We start from the raw sequence: 17,431 nt of genomic DNA, 5'->3' as shown, positions 1-17,431 counted from the left end.
CCACCCCCACAGCCTGCGCTTGTCTGTCTCTTTCCGGACCCACCTGAGCAGGTGGCTGTCTCCACGAGGCCCGGCCTCCGTCCCACTATTTAAGCCACCTTCTTGTTTAAACACCTTCATTGGTTTTTGAATTTTTTTGATGAAAATGTATTTATGAATTATGTAATTGAAAATATGCCCACAATGAATAACCTTTGCTGGTTCCCCAAAGCCGAAATCTTTAAATATATATATATTTAATGTCTATTCATTTTTGAGAGATAGGGCACGAACAGGGGAGGGGCGGAGAGAGGGGGAGACACGGAATCCGAAGCAGGCTCCAGGCTTTGAGTTGTTAGCACAGAGCCCGATGCAGGGCTGGGACCCACGAACCGTGAGATCATGACCTGAGATGAAGTCTGACACTCAACCAAGTGAGCCACCCAGGCACCCCCATAGCCAAAATCTTTAGAATGGCATATAAATGTGTTCACATTTGGCACCAATCTATTTCCTTTCGCCGTGACACAAACCCGCCTTTCCTGCCACTTTCTGGCCACTTGCTGTTTCCCAGACACCAGCTGCTTTCAGGCCTGTGGGCTTTTTAGATGCCCTGTTCTCTCTGTGGATTTCCATTCTTCCCAGATCATTTCACTTTCTTGTCTCCACTTGAAATATCACCACCTTTGAAGCGTCCTTGGCTGGCTTTGCAGCCCACTTCCACTGGGCTCTTCTGGTTGATGTTTTGTAAAGACTTCTCTTTTCTATATTGGTGTTCATCGCCCTGCATTATTAGTTTTACACGTCCGCTCCTGTTGGAAGGTCTGTAAGGGTCGTAACTGGTTGTCCAGAGTGTCTCATACTCTACAGTGTGTGTGGAAAAAGGTGAAATTTACTTTCCTCTCTTCCAGGCAACCAATAGAAAAGGACAGGAAACTTCCTACACGGCTGCAAAATTTGTCATAGCAACAGGCGAAAGGCCACGGTATTTAGGAATCCAAGGAGATAAAGAGTACTGCATTACTAGGTAAGATTAAATAGGCAGTTGTAACTGGAAGTTGCGTTACGTTTATGTTTCCAATTTGTTTAGTCTCTGATACCGTTTCACAGAAGATTTGAATTGATGACACATAAAAAGTATAACACAAGAAGCTAAGTGGTTAACATCACGAAGCCAAGAGAAAATAATGTTGGTGAATAATAAGTCCAAACTGTGGGACAAATACAGGCTGTATGATTCTAGGTGATTGCTCATCGAGGTCTGGGAATTTCATGGAGGCCGAAGCAAGGAAGGGAATGCAAATAGCTTTAGGGTTTAGTGTCTATATGATAATGAACCAGTGGATCAGGAGAAGTGTGGCTGTTCTTAATACTGAGATTTCACAGTAACTATCCCTGGATGGTCATAAAGAGGACATTGCATAACACATTATGGTACAACGACTTTCAAACTTTTTTGAGCAGATGTACATTAAGAAATGCATTTTTCGTTGTACTGTTCAGATTTACACACACGCGCGCACACACACACACACACACACACACACAAACCATGTTTCTTATCACGTATAATGTTGTCTAATGTTTTCTATTCTGTTTCATTTTTAAAATACCTTCACTTGTGATCCACTAATTTGATTTTGAAAGAACTACTGTGGACACTATTATAAACTCCAAAAGGCTGATTCTGTTCATGTTTCTTCCTTCAAACACCACGCTGCAATGCAGCCAGACCTCTACACATCGAAACCTAAATAATTCGTTTCATTTAAAAAAATGCTTTTTTCAGATTTATTTATTTTTGAGAGACAGAGCGCAAGTCGGGGAGGGGCAGAGAGAGACGGAGACACAGAATCCGAAGCAGGTTCCGGGCTCCGAGCTGTCAGCACAGAGCCTGACGCAAAGCTCGAACCCACGAACCATGAGATCACGACCTGAGCTGTAGTCGGACGCCCAACCGACTGAGCCACCCAGGTGCCCCTATAATTCGTTTCATTTTTATTGCCTGGGCGTTCCTCTTGTTTTTATTTTTCAGTGACGACCTTTTTTCTCTACCTTATTGCCCTGGCAAAACATTAGTAGTGGGCGCGTCTTATGTTGCTCTGGAATGTGCAGGAGTTCTTACTGGCCTTGGCTTAGATGTCACGGTTATGGTGCGCTCAGTCCTTCTTCGGGGCTTTGATCAAGAAATGGCAGAGAGAGTGGGCTCCTACATGGAACAACATGGTGTTAAGTTCTTAAGAAAATTCATACCTGTGATGGTAAGTCTGAAAGGCATTCGGAAATTCCTTTTATTTTTAGTTTTTTACTCTCTCTTTAGTTATTTTATTCTACCGGTCCTTAATTCATTTCATGAAATAAATTAGTCTGAACTCAGTAAGACACCTTAAAGTTAGTGTTCCCACCTCCTGGTCTACAGAACTGACCTCCACATGTCCCACCGTCCCCCCCCCATCCTTGCCCCCATACAGGAAGGTGTCCTTGTTCCTCTCAGGCCCTTGCCTATTTTCTCACCTTCTCTCACTTTCCCAGGGATGCCCCATCTTCAGTTAGCTGTCCCCCCACCCCCACCCCCTGCGTTTCCCACCAATGTCTCTGCTCTTTAAACAAATGAGCTTTCCCTGCTCCTCTCTGCTCTTCTGGCTGGGTCCCCATGTTTCTTTTCCTGTTTATAAGGAGACTTCTGGTTTCTTGCCTCCATTTTCCAGTTCAGCCAACTCTCAGCTGCTTCTATCCTTACTAACTGCTTTGAAATTGCGTGTTGGGGTCTGTGGCACACTCCATGCCGTCAAAGCCAATGGTCACATCTCTGTCCTTATGTGATAGGCTTCTGGGTAGCATTTGTGAAATTGACATGCGTTCTGTTTGAAATATTCTCCTTCTTCTTTTTAAATTTTTTTTAACGTTTATTCATTTTTGAGAGACAGAGAAAGCATGAGTTGGGGAGGAGCAGAGAGAAGGGGAGATACAGCATCTGAAGCAGGCTCCAGGCTCTGAGCTGTCAGCACAGAGCCTGACACGGGGCTCGAACCCACGAACCGCGAGATCATGACCTGAGCCAAAGTCAGATGCTTAACCGACTGGGCCACCCAGGCCCCCAAAACATTCTCCTTTCTTGACCTTTCTGGTCCCACAACCTGGGGTTCCGCATCTCCTTGACCTGTAAATGTCAGAGCACCTGCTCCCTCTTCTCTTCTCTGTTCATTTTACCTGGGCGGTCCTCGTTAGGTCCGTACTTTATTGTCTCGATGGTATAATGGCTCTCAGATTTATATATCCTGCTCAGGCCTCTCTCCTGAACTCCACACCCATTTATCCATTTGGCTGTGGGATATCTCCGCTTGAATTCCTCATAAGCGTTTCAAATTTATTAAGACAAAAATGAAATTCTTGATTTTCTTCCTAAATGTATTCCCCAGCTCATCTTTCGGGCCTATCTCAGTAGTCAGTAAGTGGCGCTATAGTCTATGCGATTTATTAAGCCAACACCTACAAAGCATCCCTCACTCCTTTTATGTTACCACCAACTAGTCCATTAATGTAGTCTTACCTCCAAACTGTATTTTGTGACAGTCCTTTCTTTCTCTGTCTTTACCTGGTCCAAAAACCTAAACGCACACACACATACACACACGTGTGTGCACCCTATGACCCATTTATTTTCTGTCACGTTTACACAGAATCATTACGTGTTTTATCCTTACCAGGTTCAACAGTTGGAGAAAGGGTCACCTGGAAAGCTGAAAGTAGTGGCTAAATCCACTGAAGGGCCAGAAACTATTGAAGGAGTATATAATACAGTAAGTTTTTATTTTATAAGCATTAAGTGGGTGAACACGCTCATAAATTAGCACAGGTGAAGTGTATGGGAAAATTCTACCAGTTTAACTTTTTTTTCTTTTGGTTCTCTCTCAGACTATAATAAGTACAGCAGGTAGTTGAGCTGTTGACGTTTGGTAGTTTTCACTGTGCATGAAAAATACCCTAAGAAAACATATAAGTAGGTGTAATTATGCATAGAACAAAATCTGGAAGCAGGTATACCTGACTTACTTCTGGGGCATTAGATATCTTCTACATTTGGGCATTTGAATAGTTTCAATAAAAATTCAATATATATCTCATCACTTCTCGGCCTTTTGGCTAAGGTCAAGTGTAAAAATTGAATATATCTTACAATCAGAAACAGCAATAAAGATCTTGTTGTTTTGAAAACAAACAATATAAAATCTGCAAACAGTGTGAATAGTCCATGGACTATACTGGGTGGCAACAGTTCTAATTTAAACTGATGATATTTGGATGTCAACATTTCTTTTACATACTATAGTTTAGAGTTTTAACCTAAATGATACGTTTATGTTTTATATACTGATATAGTCATGATTATTTTGAGCTAAAAATGTAAACAATATGGGGAGAATCAACAAAGTCAAAAAATAAGTAAGAAAATAAACCATCAACTTCAGTTAAGATTTCTCTTAGAATTGCATTAGACATATAAATCAATCAGTAATTTTTTTGCAATATTCAGTCCTCTGATCCATGAATATATCTGCTTTTTTTTAAATTAAAAAACACTTTTAATGTTTATTTTTGAGAGAGAGAGAGAGAGAGAAAGCGAGCAAAAGCAGGGGAGGGGCCGAGATAGAGGGAGACACAGAATCTGAAGCGGGCTCCAGACTCCTAGCTGTCAGCACAGAGCCCGACACGAGGCTCGAACTCAGGAACTGTGAAATCATGACCTGAGCCAAAGTCGGACGTTTAACCGACTGAGCCACCTAAACGCCCCTATATCTGCTCTTTTCCTTTTTATTTCTTTTTTTGCATAAGTGCCCTAGCAAGGACCTCCAAGAAATGACAAGCGGCATTCTTGTCTTGTTCTCAGTATTGAAAGTTTTCAGTGTTTCATCATTAAAGACTAATGTTTTCTGCAGGATTTTGTTAGATATTATTAATTAAGTGAAAGAACTTCTTTTTCTTGTTTGCCAAGGATTGTTTGGTTATTTCTTTTTTGTTTTTTAAAAATCATGAGTGGATGTTTGGTTGTAACACTTTCTTTTGTTGCGGTGGATCAAAACTTTTTTTCTTTAATCTGTTTATGTGTTGAATTACATCAGTCTTCTAACATTCAGTCAACTCTGTATTCCTGGTATAAACCCAGCTTGGTAATGGTTCTTTTTGTATATTGTTAGATTTGGTTATTTAGAATTTTTACATTTATATTCATGAATCATAGTGGCTTATACTTTTCCTTTCACATATTGAGCTTTCCAGATTTGGGTAGCAAGGTTGTTCTGGCTCATGAAAACAGTTTGGAGTATATTACCTCTTTCTCTATTCTCTGGAAGCATTTTTATAATATTAGAATTGGTTCTTCGTCTGATAGAATTCACTGATGTAACCATCTGGGCCTAGAATTTTCTGTAAAAAAATTTTTTTTAATGTTTATTTATTTTTGAGAAAGAGACAGAGCGTGAATTGGGGAAGGGCAGAGAGAGGGAGACCCAGAATCCGAAGCAGGCTCCAGGCTCTGAGCCGTCGGCACAGAGCCTGATATGGTGCGCGAACTCATGAACTGTGAGATCGTGACCTGAGCCGAAGTTGGGCGCTTAACCAACTAACTGAGCCACCTAGGCACCCCAAGGCCTAGAATTTTCTATACATATATGTATTTGACCAGTGATTCCATTTCTTTAACAGTCAGACAGCTTTTACGGCCTTCTATTTTTAAAAAAATTTTCAAATTTTATTTATTTATTTATTTTTAAAATTGACATCCAAATTAGTTAGCATATAGTGCACCAATGATTTCAGGAGTAGATTCCTTTGTGCTCCTTACCCATTTAGCCCATCCGCCCTCTGACACCCCCTCCTGTAACCCTCTGTTTGTTCTCCATATTTATGAGTCTCTTATGTTTTGTACTCCTCCCTGTTTTTATATTATTTTTGTTTCCTTTCCCTTATGTTCACCTGTTTTGTCTCTTAAAGTCCTCATCTGAGTGAAGTCATATGATATTTGTCTTTCTCTGACTAATTTCACTTAGCATAATACCCTCCAGTTGCATCCATGTAGTTGCAAGTGGCAAAATTTCATTCTTTTTGATTGCTGAGTAATACTTCATTGTATATATATACCACATCTTCTTTATCCATTCATCCATCGATGGACATTTGGGCTCTTTCCATACTTTGGCTGTTGTTGATAGTGCTGCTCTAAACATGGGGGTGCATGTGTCCCTTCGAAACAGCACACCTGTATCCCTTGGATAAATACCTAGTAGTGCCATTGCTGGGTCGTAGAGTAGTTCTATTTTTAGTTTTTTGAGGAACCTCCATACTGTTTTCCAGAGGGGCTGCACCAGCTTGCATTCCCGCCAACAATGCAAAAGAGATTCTCTTTCTCCACATCTCGCCAATATCTGTTGTTGCCTGAGTTGTTAATGTTAGCTATTCTGACAGGTGTGAGGTGGTATCTCATTGTGGTTTTGATTTGTATTTCCCTGATGATGAGTGAAATTGAGCATTTTTTCATGTGTTGGCCATCTGGATGTCTTTGGAGAAGTGTCTATTCATGTCTTTTGCTCATTTCTTACTGGACTACTTGTTTTTTGGGTGTTGAGTTGGATAAGTTCTTTATAGATTTTGGATACTGACCCTTTATCTGATATGCCATTTGCAAATATGTTCTCCCATTCTGTCGGTGGCCATCTCGTTTTGCTGATTGTTTCCTTCGCTGTGCAGAAGCTTTTGATTTTGATGAGGTCCCAGTGGTTCCTTTTTGCTTTTGTTTCCCTTGCCTTCTGACACATGTTGAGTAAGAAGTTACTGTGGCCAAGATTGAAGAGATTTTTGCCTGCTTGTTTCTCTAGGATTTTGATGGCTTCCTATCTTATGTGTAGGTCTTTCATCCATTTTGAGTTTAGTTTTGTGTCTGGTGTAAGAAAGTGGTCCAGGTTCATTTTTCTGCATGTTGCTGTCCAGTTTTCCCAGCACTGCTTGTTAAAGAGACTGTCTTTATTCCATTGGATATTCCGTCCTGCTTTGTCAAAGATTAGTTGGCCATACGTTTGTGGGTCCATTTCTGGGTTCTCTATTCTGTTCCATTGATCTGAGCATCTGTTCTTGTGCCATATTTTTTTCTTGAGTTACTTTAGATTAGTTCTGTTTTTCTAGGAATTAGTTCATTTTCTCTGAGTTATCGAATATATTGGTATAAAGTTAATCACAATATCTAAATTTGTAAATTGTTTACTTTGTAATAAGGTGTAATTTACATGTGGTGAAGTGCCCATATCTTAGATGTACAGTTCAGTCAATTTTGACAAATGCACATGTTTGTCTAATCCATACTCATTTGAAGGTCACAAACTATTTGTGTGAGTTTAGAGAGCTCTCCAGTGTCCCTTCCCACTCCCTGACCCAAACAACCCTGTTCTGATTCTGTCACCGTAGACTAGTTTTGCCTAGCCTAGATGTCACAGAAATGGGACTATACGGTATGTACTCCTCGTATTCATCCATGTTGTTGTTTCTTCTCATTGTATGATTATGTGAATGTAAAATTACGGGTGTGCCAGTTTGTTCATTTTCCTGTGGATGGACACCTAGGCTGCTTGCAGTTTGGGGTATTGGGGTAAAACTGCTGCGAAGATTTCTTGTGTAAGCTCTTGTGGACATATATCGTCATATCTCACGGGTAAATACCTACGAGTGTAATTAATCGGCCACGGGATAGTTTCTATGTTTAACTTTTTGAGAAACTGCCAAACAGCTTCTAAATGAATGAATCACTTTATATCTCCACCAGCTATGTGTGTGAGTCTTGGTTGTCTCATGTCCTCAACGTTTGGGCTTTCCGGCTTTTTCGTTTTAGCCATTCTGGTGCGTGTGTGGTAGTGTCTTCTCATGGTTCTAATTTGCGTCTTCCTGGTGACTAATGATGTTGAGCAACTTTTCATATGCCCATGGGCCATTTATATTTTTTCCGTTATGAAGTATCTGCTCAAGTCTTTGGTCAATTTTTTAAAAAAAAAATTTTAATGTTTATGTTTGAGAGAGAGGGAGACACAGAATCCGAAGCAGGCTCCAGGCTCTGAGCTGTCGGCACAGAGCCCGACGTGGGGCTCAAACCCACAAACTGTGAGATCATGACCTGAGCTGAAGTCGATGCCTAACTGACTGAACCACCCAGGCACCCCAAGTCTTTGGTCCATTTTGTTGTTGTTGTTGTTACTTGAATTTTTATTCTTGAATTGAAGGAGTTTTGTGTGTATCTTGGATACACTCAGTTTTCAGGTAGACGTATTATGAATATTTTCTTCCCGTCTGTGACTTTCCTATTTATTTTTTTTACAGTATCTTTTGATGAGCAGTAGTTTTAAAATTTTTATGGAGTCCAGTTCATCAGTTATGCTTTATGGTTAATGCCTTCTGTGTGCTCTCGGAAATCCCTAAAGGTCATGAAACGATTCTCTACATTTTCTTCTTGCAGCTTTGTAGTTTTTTCTTTTATGTTCAAGTCTGTAATACACCTTGAATTTTTGTTTATAGTATGAAGTGGGAATATGGGTTCTTTTTCTTCCATATGGGTTTCCAGTATCATTGGTTGAGAAGACTTCCCTTTTTCCCCTGCATGCTCTGGTGCCTTTATTGAAATCATCTGACCGTTTAACTGTGGATCTGTTTCTGCACCCTTCATCCCATTGATCATTTGTCTGCTTTCACCACATTGCTTTGAGTATTGAAGCTTTATAACAAATTTTAGAACAGGTAGAGTAAGTCCTCCATCTTTGTTTAGGTCCTTTACAGTTCTGTATCACTTTTAAAAACAGCTTGTCAATTTCTACCAGAAAAAAATCCTGCTGGGACTTTGATTGGGATTATATTGATTATATAGATCAGTTTGGAATAACTGACCATCTTAACAGTATTGAGTTTTCCAGTGCGTGAACTTCATAGGTCTTTCCATTTATTTATGTACTCTGTAGTTTCTCTTGGCAATATTTTATTATTTTGCTCTAGAGGTCTTTTATGTAGTTTGCTAAATTTATCCCTAAAGATTTCACGTTTTTAAACTTTTATAAAATGGTATTTAAAATTTTTAAATTCATAGCATTTAGTTGGTAGCATATACAAATGCGAGTGATTTTTGCACGTTGGCCTTATTATAGATTCTTGGGCTTAATGTCCACATATAAAACCAGTTTTGTTCTTCTTTTCAATCTACTTGCTTTTTCTTTTTCTTGCCTTGTTGCACTTGCTAAGTCCTGCAGGACAACGCTGAATAGAAACTGAGGGTAAACATCTTCACCTTGCTACAAGTGAAGCATTCAGTCTTTCATCATTGCTAGGATGTAAGCTGTAGATTTTATTTTATTTTTTTACCAATGCCTTCTTTCAGGTCGGGGAAGTTTTCTTTTATTTTTAATCTTCTGAGAATTAAATTAAAATCCTCAAAGGGTGTTAAATTTTGTCAAATTTCTTTCCCATATGTATTGGTTAATGATTACATTATTTTCTCCATTAATTGGCTAATATGATTAATAACATTGATTTTTGCATGTTGAACCAAATTTTCTTTTGGGGGACAAGCTCCACTTGGTCATGATCAATTATCCTTTTTCTATATCACTGTATTTTATTTGCTGACATTTTTTTTTTAGGATTCTGCGTCTATGTTCGTGAGTATCAGCTTATAATTTTATTTTAATATCCTTGTTTGATTTCTGTATCAGTCGTTTATGCTGGTCTCATAAAAAGGAGTTAGGAAGTATTCCCTCTTCTTTTTTTTTTTGGAAAAGTTTGTATATTAGTATTATTTTTTACTGAAGTTTTGAGAGACCTTACCAGTGAAGTCATTTGGGTCTTGAGTTAATTTATGGGAAGTTTACAAATGGTGGATCCAGTTTCTCTAAAGAGTATAGGATGTGTTTGTCTGCTGGGGTTGCCATAAGATAACGTGGCAAGGGGAATTGAGTTTCTTAACATCTCTGGTGGCTGTGAGTCAGATCAAGGGGTCAGCAGGTTTGGTTTCTTCTGAGGCCTCTCTCCGTGGCCTGCAGATGGCACCTTTTCCCTGCATCCTCAGGTGGTTGCCCTGTAGTCTGTGTCTTCTGTCTCCCAATCCCGTGTTTTTATAAGGACACCAGTCATATTGGATTAGGGCCCCCCCGCCCAACGGCCTCATTTTGCCTTAATTCTTTAATCACCCTGTCTTCAAACACATTACATTCTGAGGCACTGGAGGTTAAGACAAAACACGTGAATTTTTGGGGGGCGGGGGCAGGGACATAAGTTAGCACATAACGTAGAGTTACTTAGATTTGCATGTGTGTGAGTTGGTTGAACAGTATTTCAAGGAATCTATTTCATCTAAACTGAGGAAATGATTTTGGCACAGTGTGTTCATAACATTCTACTATCCTTTTAATGTCTGATAGATCTCTAGTGGTGTTCCAAACCTCTCTCATTCCTGATATTGACAATTTGTGGTTTTGATCTGGCTCTAAATATAGGTTTTGTTAGCAATTGGTCGTGACTCTTGTACAAGGAAAATGGGCTTGGATAAGATTGGTGTCAAAATCAACAAGAAGTGAGTACACATGGGATCATTGCACTGTGGCTGCACAAAGCAAAATGTTTCTACAGACCACCTCTTGGAAATTCCCATTTAGTTATTAAGATGCAAAGTGTTAATGCTTTAAGTTTATTTCACAGTAAGTATTGTGCAAGTATTTGTTTGTTTACCATTTTATTTATTTTTTTAATTTACATCCAAGTTAGTTAGCATTTAGTGCCACAATGATTTCAGGAATAGATTCCTTAATGCCCCTTATCCATTTAGCCCATCCCTCCTCCCACAACCCCTCTGGTAACCCTGTTTGTTCTCCATATTTGAGTCTCTGATGTTTTGTCCCGCTCCCCGTTTTTATATTACTTTTGCTCCCCTTCCCTTATGTTCATCTTAAAGTCCTCATCTGAGTGAAGTAATATGATATTTGTCTTTCTCTGACTAATTTCACTTAGCATAATACCTTCTAGTTCCATCCATGTAGTTACAAATGGCAAGATTTAATTCTTTTTGTTTGCCGGGTAATACTCCATTGAATATATATACACCACATTTTCTTTATCCATTCATCCATCGATGGACATTTGGGCTCTTTCCATATTTTGGCTATTGTTGATAGTGTCCAGCTCTTTATTAGTATCAGTTTTTTTCATTAATCAGTAATTCTTTATTGTGTGTCTTAAAGAGCTGATACATTAAACAGTGATCTTAAAAAATAAATTGTGGAAATGTATTCATCCACTGTTTGATTTAGAGTGAATTTTTATGTCGTTGGTCAAGCAAGGAGAAAAACTTCAAAGCTCTAAGTGGGACTTGGGGGAAATCTGGAGATATCCTTGGCATCTAGAAAATGAGCGTGGTTTCACCAACCCAAAAGGTGGCTTTTTTGGAGCTGCAGAAACCCTTATGATTTTAGCCATTGGTGTTATAGACGTTGATGCCTGAGGTGCATCACTTCTTGGAGGCAGGTCTTTACGTGTTTAGTCATTTTCTCTTGGAAGAGTTAGTGGTAGTCATGCAGCAGTACGGAGTGAGCCATAATGTATTTTGTTTCCTTCCCCAAATCTGCAAGGACTGGCAAAATTCCAGTAAACGATGTGGAACAGACCAATGTGCCCTACGTGTACGCTGTTGGGGATATTCTGGAGGGTAAACTTGAGCTCACGCCCGTTGCCATACAGGCAGGCAAGCTGCTGGCTCGAAGACTTTTTGGGGGCTGTTTGGAAAAGGTGAGTTTCCTGCTGTCGTTTTTGAGATGATATCTAAATCAAAATTGCGATTAAAAGAATCAACACTTGTGTGCTTGTTTTGCAAGTAAAGGGTTCCTCACAGAGAAATTAGTATTTACTAATGATTTTCAACAAATACTGTTTGAGTGCCTGCCATGTGCAAGATGGCAAGATGTACAAGATGCTGGGTGATATACGAAGGATTGGCATGGATCCAGTGCCAAAGGGCTTCCCAGGCGGGTGGGGGATTGTGAGTAAGGTAAGACAAGGGGCAATTAGTTGTGACTGATTGGACTGATAAAGGTGTCCCAGGTGGATGGCTGCTGGCCCTGACTTCAGTGCCTGCTGGTGTGTGTGTGAACCTGGTCAGGTTGTTTCAAGTCTCTGTGCCTCAGTTTCGCCTCTGCCAAGTGTGACGGAGATGATTCCTACCATGTCCTGCACCTTTCGTTGCGTTCGATCAGAGATGTGGTACTGGCTTTGCAGGATGAATAATTAAAAACTGAGGAAGCACAGGACTGTTCTGGTAAGTAGATAATGCAGAGGCAAGCACAGAGCTCAGCAGGGCTTGGTTTGCTCCAGGACTGTGAGCAGTCTGTTAGAGTTCCCAACTGGAGACGTCATGCCCCACTCCATGAGAGCACTCTGGACATCTGCAAGTGTTGGCGGAGGAAGGGCGTGGGTGGGGGTGAGGAATGCTAAATGTTCTGTTCCACACGAGGAACTGTCCCTTCCACCATACCTACAGCATTCCAGGAGTGCCTAGGTGGCTCGGTTAAGCATCTGACTTCGGCTCAGGTCATGATCTCGAGGTCTGTGAGTTTGAGCCCCGCATCGGGCTCTGTGCTGACAGCTTGGAGCCTGGAGGCTGCTTCAGATTCTTTGTCTCTCTCTGCCCCTCCCCCGCTCACCCTCTAGCTCTCTCTCAAAAATAAACATTAAAAAAAATTTATAAAAAAAAAATCCTCTCATGCCACAGTAACGAATTGGAAAGGCCTTCTCTACGCGGTGGGGACTGTTGAGACCTTTATTCCCTCTATCTTTTTGTTTAGAAAGATGTTAAACCACAGGAAGAATAGTAACAATCACCCATATTACCCTTTCTTCCAGATCCCCCCATTATTAATATTTTGACATCTTGGCTCTCTCTCCTTTTCTGAATATGCATGTGTACACGCGTGTACTTTGTTTTTCCAGAGCTTTTTGAGGTAAGTGGCAGGCATCAGTGACCTTTGGCACCTGTATACTTCAACACACATCTTCTGAGAACAAGGATATTTACTTCCATAACCACAGTTCTCTTATTCTATCTGAGAAATTCAACAAAAATGAAACACTGTTCAGATTTCCTCAGATGTCCATCACATGTGCGCATGTGCACGTGTTTGCTTACCGTGGCACACTCAACTCTTCTGACCCTTAAAGCTCTTTTAGATTGGCGTCGTCCCCCTGCCTTTAATTGTCTGCTTGTTTTGTTTTTCATGACTTTGATTCTTGATGAATTCAGACTGCTTTCCCTGTAGTGTCTCTATTCTGAATTTCTCTGATGGTTTTGCATGATTCAGTTCAGGTGAAGCGTTCTGAGCATACATGCTTCGTAAAGGATGCTGTGTTCTGCTTTTTTATCGCGCCAGATGCCTTGTGAGGTCATGAATGAAGACCTCGAATGTATACATGGAGGCCTTGCTAGGATGTGGGTCTGCAGGTGTCAATGGGTGGGGCCTGGGATGCTGAACATACATTGTCACAATGCAGTTAGCATTTCGGGGTGTATGGAGGCAGAGTAATGCCTAATGCTCCAAGAAGTCAATCCAGGTGGCTTTGAGGAGCAGTGTGGTTAGGGTATGAAGAAAAAGTGAGCATTAAGGTACAGGACCAAAAGGAAGGCTACAGGCAAGGCAAGACGAAGTCCAATTCAGTTGGAGGAGATGGTCTAAGTTGTGGAAAAAGTGTTTCAGATGAAAGGAAGGAACACTGAGGCATTTCTTCTTCATTATCCTTAATTGTTAGGACACCAGAGACAAAAAGCATCCATTGAGAATAAGCCTCCCCCGTAAGCCGTGGGACACGGCACGGGGTCAGTTGCTGGTCAATACAGCCGACCCTTGAACATCAAGGGTTTGCACTGTGTGGGTCCACTTACAGTGGATTCTTTTCAGTAAACACAGGACAGTGCTATCTATAGATGTATTTTCTTTTCCTTATGATTTTCTCAATAACATTTTCTTTTCTCTAGCTTACCATATTGTGAGAATGCAATATCCGATACGTGTAACATAATAACATGTATTAGTCAACTGTGTTATTGGTAAGGCTTCCGAGTCAACAGTAGGCTTTTCGTAGCTAACTTTTTCGGGGTGGGGTGGGATCAAAAGCCATAGATGGGTTTTTGACTGTTCAGCACCCCAACCCCCACATTATTCACGGTGCAACTGCAAATGAATCAATGAATATCTGAGGGCCTGAGAGAAGTCTGGAAAGACGAAGGCAGTCCCTGTGGTTATGTGATTTTTCTCTAGCCGCGTGGAAGAAAAGAAAAATCCTTGGCTTACCCATGATTTGTAGGTTAGCAAAACTGAAGTGGTATTAGAGCACGTAACTCAAAGATTCTAGGCCCACGTATACCGTCCACCTCACCGATAGAGGGATACCTGGTGGCGTGTTGATCGGTTTTTGTCTTGGGTAATGAGAAATAGAGACTCACTCACGTGACGCATACTGAGGGGGTTTCTTACAAGGATCCTGTAAATTAGTAAGTTGCAATGCACAGTGACTCTGAATAAGCGGCATCCCGGGACCGGGCCGCACTGCGTTTGGAGCTAGAACTGGGTCTGGGGTCACGGCTGCCCTGGGGGTGCTCTGCTTCACAGGGTGCTCTTCCATTAGCCTAACTTGGCTACGGCTCCACGGCCACCAGGGGATTCTTTCTTTGCTTCGAGCTCATCTTCCTGCAAAAGAAAGAATTTCATTAACGTAACTTATCTTTTTCTACGTAGGTTTCTGGCCAGCTCATGCCTTGGCTTTCTTTGTCACCCTTGACCTAATCACCAGCAACCTGTTGGCAAGGTTGGGGGGCCACGCGGTGCTATGGGCAGTGTCGCCCCTTGAGGGGCTATGGATGGACAGGCCTAGAGACCTCTATCTCTGGTTGAACCCTCTATCGTTTCTGTGCTGCTGCACCCTTTCTCTCCACGCAAGGTTTTTATGACACTTCCGCCAGTGTGTTCCCGTTCTCCTCCAGCTGTCACAAAGACACCCTCTTCCAGGCAGAGATGCCACCTGCACTCACACTCACTTTCCCACAGGCAGGTGCACAGAGCTGCTGGGAGATGCGTGTAGGGCTCAGGGTCTGCAGTCTCCCTGTGATGTCCACTCACACCCTGCCTTAGTCTCATAAGGGCTCTCTGGGGGCTGTGCCAGAAACACAGGACCTATGAGATCCCGGTCCCCACGTTATCCCCCCACCGTACATACACCATCTCCCCTTGATGGGTCCAGGGCAGTCACCCCCTCCAACACTGTCGAACTGCTTCTTTGTAGTTACGTGAACCGCCAAGGGTGGTCTCAGCTCCCACCGAGATAGTGTGATTCTCGGTTGCCTGGTAAAGGTGTTCCGGGGGAGCGGGGTCTGGAATCCTGGGGATGGAAAGAAGACATTTTAGAGAGTCTCTGGAGGCACTCCGCCCCTACTGCTCTGTTTCAGAAACGGAAGTCGGGTGTGGGCTCTGGGAGAGCTGGTCTCTGCCCTGGAGTTGGGCTCGCCCCATCCTTTTGGGTAACTTCGAATGCGCCGACGCAGTGATAGGGTAAAATGAGTCACATTGAACCGGACTTCCTTGTTCTCCTTCTGTAGATGTATGCAATGTAGATGTTTGCTGTGAAAAGTGTCCCAAAATAAGCAGATGTAATTTGTTTATCTTTCAGTGTGATTACGTTAATGTTCCGACTACAGTGTTTACTCCTTTGGAATACGGCTGCTGTGGATTATCTGAAGAGAAAGCTATTGAAGTGTATAAAAAAGAGAATCTCGAGGTAAGATTGTGTTTTAATTTACTGCTTACTTTTTTAGAAGTTCTCTTTCTGTCAACTGACTTTGCTGTCGCTTTTTGTTTTGCACATGACCGTAACGGTTGTGTTGTAGGAAATCATATTCCTGTTTTAGGAAAATTAGGAATTCAGTAATTTAACTCTCCTTGTCTAGCTAATAATAATACAGCTGGGGAAAGGGAGACATACAACATATGCATTAGGACTTAGGGTCACAAGTGACAAACGTCTATTGGAGTAAGCTTATACGAGGAAGCACAAGTTACTATAAAACTTTTAGGAATGCGGGAGGGGATCAAGGCCTCAGGAAGAGCTAAGAACCAGGAACTGCAACTCGCGTGCATGCGGTTCATTCTTCTGCTTTTTGAGCACGGACTGTATTTGCCCCTGGTATGCACATAGCAGCCAAAATATGGCCTTTCTTCGACAGACGAGTTTATCCCATAGTGCTGGTCTTAGGAGGAATCAACTGACTCACTGTTTCTCAGTCTCAATTCCAAATTATGGGAGATGACATCTGATGGGTCCGAATTGGGTCAACCGTGCACCCACTTCCATTCCACATGGCGGTAGCCAGGCTCATGTCACATCCACACGGCTCTGGGAGCCTGCATTGTTTATGGCCTCCAGTGGGCGGGGGGGGGGGGGGGAGTAGGGGGGGGGGGGGGGGGCACAGTTCCCAGGGTTGTCAGCCTATTGTGGGCTGTGGGCTGTCAGATTCCCAAAAAGATGTCCTCCATACACGTTTATTTCCACCTCCCTGTCGCCCCTGCCCCATCCAATCATAACAAGCTTCTAAGTAAATATTTTCTTACGTTGTATTTTGATGAACAGGTTGAATGGGTTTTCTTCGGCACACCCTTCCAACATAGGGGGGATAGGGAGGAGTAAAAAGAGCAGGAAGATGATTAGTACTTGATGTTTTCAGCAAAAGAGAATTGAAATATCGTTCTTCTTCCTTGAAGGCACCTCAGTTACTGGGAATTCCTTTAAGTGACAGCACTAGTTAAGTGGCCTTATATACATTTCTCGTATACATGATTAAAACTTTATAATGTTGGGGCCCCTGGGTGGCTCAGTCAGTTAAGCGTCTGACTCAGCTCAAGTCTTGATCTCAGGGTCGTGAGTTCAGGCCCCACGTTGGGCCCCGCACTGGGATTGAAGAGTACTTAAAACTACATATGTACTTTATAATGTTTTTTTAGATGGTTGTTTTCAATGAGAAGCAGACGTTTTAGAGGATAGTATTTGATCAGAGTTTGTAATTCCTTGTAGGAACGGGTCATTTATTTTCTGCAGTGGTGAACTTTGACTTGAGTTTTGGAACCGTGTGAACAGTTACGGGTTTAACACTTAGTTCAAAACATTTGAAGTCGGGGCGCCTGGGTGGCGCAGTCGGTTAAGCGTCCGACTTCAGCCAGGTCACGATCTCGCGGTCCGTGAGTTCGAGCCCCGCGTCAGGCTCTGGGCTGATGGCTCGGAGCCTGGAGCCTGTTTCCGATTCTGTGTCTCCCTCTCTCTCTGCCCCTCCCCCGTTCATGCTCTGTCTCTCTCTGTCCCAAAAATAAAATAAACGTTGAAAAAAAAAATTTTTTTTAATTTA

General features: G+C 41.9%; 1 protein-coding gene across 1 annotated transcript in view; it reads left to right on the top strand.

Annotated features, from left to right (window-relative positions):
* Positions 1 to 17,431, top strand: part of TXNRD3 (thioredoxin reductase 3) — a 53,617-nt gene that overhangs the window by 15,889 nt on the left and 20,297 nt on the right. Inside the window, exons 8-13 of the mRNA XM_040463266.1 lie at positions 891 to 1,006; positions 2,015 to 2,240; positions 3,687 to 3,779; positions 10,497 to 10,573; positions 11,625 to 11,781; positions 15,706 to 15,813. Of these exons, the coding sequence (XP_040319200.1) occupies positions 891 to 1,006; positions 2,015 to 2,240; positions 3,687 to 3,779; positions 10,497 to 10,573; positions 11,625 to 11,781; positions 15,706 to 15,813 (777 nt within the window). The remainder of the gene's footprint in view (positions 1 to 890; positions 1,007 to 2,014; positions 2,241 to 3,686; positions 3,780 to 10,496; positions 10,574 to 11,624; positions 11,782 to 15,705; positions 15,814 to 17,431) is intronic.

Source organism: Herpailurus yagouaroundi, unplaced genomic scaffold (genome assembly GCF_014898765.1).
Source record: "Herpailurus yagouaroundi ecotype Mexico unplaced genomic scaffold, PumYag 387, whole genome shotgun sequence".
Classification (NCBI taxonomy): Eukaryota; Metazoa; Chordata; class Mammalia; order Carnivora; family Felidae; genus Herpailurus; species Herpailurus yagouaroundi.
Note: the sequence above shows the minus strand (reverse complement) of the source record. Positions and strands in the feature narration are given on the sequence as shown.